At 48.3% G+C, this 760-nt stretch overlaps 1 protein-coding gene across 1 annotated transcript in view; it reads right to left on the bottom strand.

Annotated features, from left to right (window-relative positions):
• Positions 1-401: 401 nt before the first annotated feature.
• The window catches only part of atp11a (ATPase phospholipid transporting 11A), a 31,301-nt gene continuing 30,942 nt past the window's right edge, over positions 402-760 (bottom strand). Inside the window, exon 31 of the mRNA XM_037696748.1 lies at positions 402-413. Within this exon, the coding sequence (XP_037552676.1) occupies positions 402-413 (12 nt within the window). The remainder of the gene's footprint in view (positions 414-760) is intronic.

The following is a 760-nucleotide window of genomic DNA, read 5'->3' as shown; positions in this document are numbered from 1 at the left end:
GAGAAACCATACTGAGTCGGTCGAGGCCCAGGTTAACAACGACCGCCACCGGTGCTTTTGACAAACAGATGTTTGCAGATGAGACAGTGATCTGTGGTGAGAAGAGGGAACAGGTGGAAGAGAGTTCAGAGAGGTGGAGGTATGCACTTGAAAGAAGAAAGAAAGTCAGCCGCAGTAAGACGTAAGTGGAACAGTGAGGCTACAAGGAGCAAAGGTCACAAAAGTGCAGGACTTCAAGGACCTGGGGTCCACTGTCCAGGAAAATGGGGAGTGTGGTAAAGAGGTGATGAAGAGAGTCCAGGCAGGATGGAGTGGATGGAGAAAAGTTTCAGGAGTGATTTGTGGCAAAATTGTGTCAGCAAATATCAAAGGAAAAGTTTACAAGACAGAGGTGAGACCACCTATTGTATGGTCTGGAGACAGAGACATGGACAAAAAGACAGGAAACGGAACTGGAAGTGTCAGAGATGAAGATGTTGAGGTTCTCCTTAGGAGAGACAAGGATGAAGAAGATCAGGAATGAGATCATCAGGTACAGCACAGATTGAACAACTGGGAGATAAAGTTAGAGAGACCAGACTGAGATGGTTTGGACATGTCCAGAGGAGGGACAGTGGTTTGGACCTGTCCAGAGGAGGGACAGTAGTTTTGACATGCTCAGAGGAGAGACAGTGGTTTGGACATGTCCAGAGGAGGGACAGTGGTTTGGACATGTCCAGAGGAGGGACAGTGGTTTGGACATGTCCAGAGGAGGGACAGT

This window comes from Nematolebias whitei, chromosome 23 (assembly GCF_014905685.2).
Source record: "Nematolebias whitei isolate Nwh7 chromosome 23, NemWhi1, whole genome shotgun sequence".
Lineage (NCBI taxonomy): Eukaryota > Metazoa > Chordata > Actinopteri > Cyprinodontiformes > Rivulidae > Nematolebias > Nematolebias whitei.
Note: the sequence above shows the minus strand (reverse complement) of the source record. Positions and strands in the feature narration are given on the sequence as shown.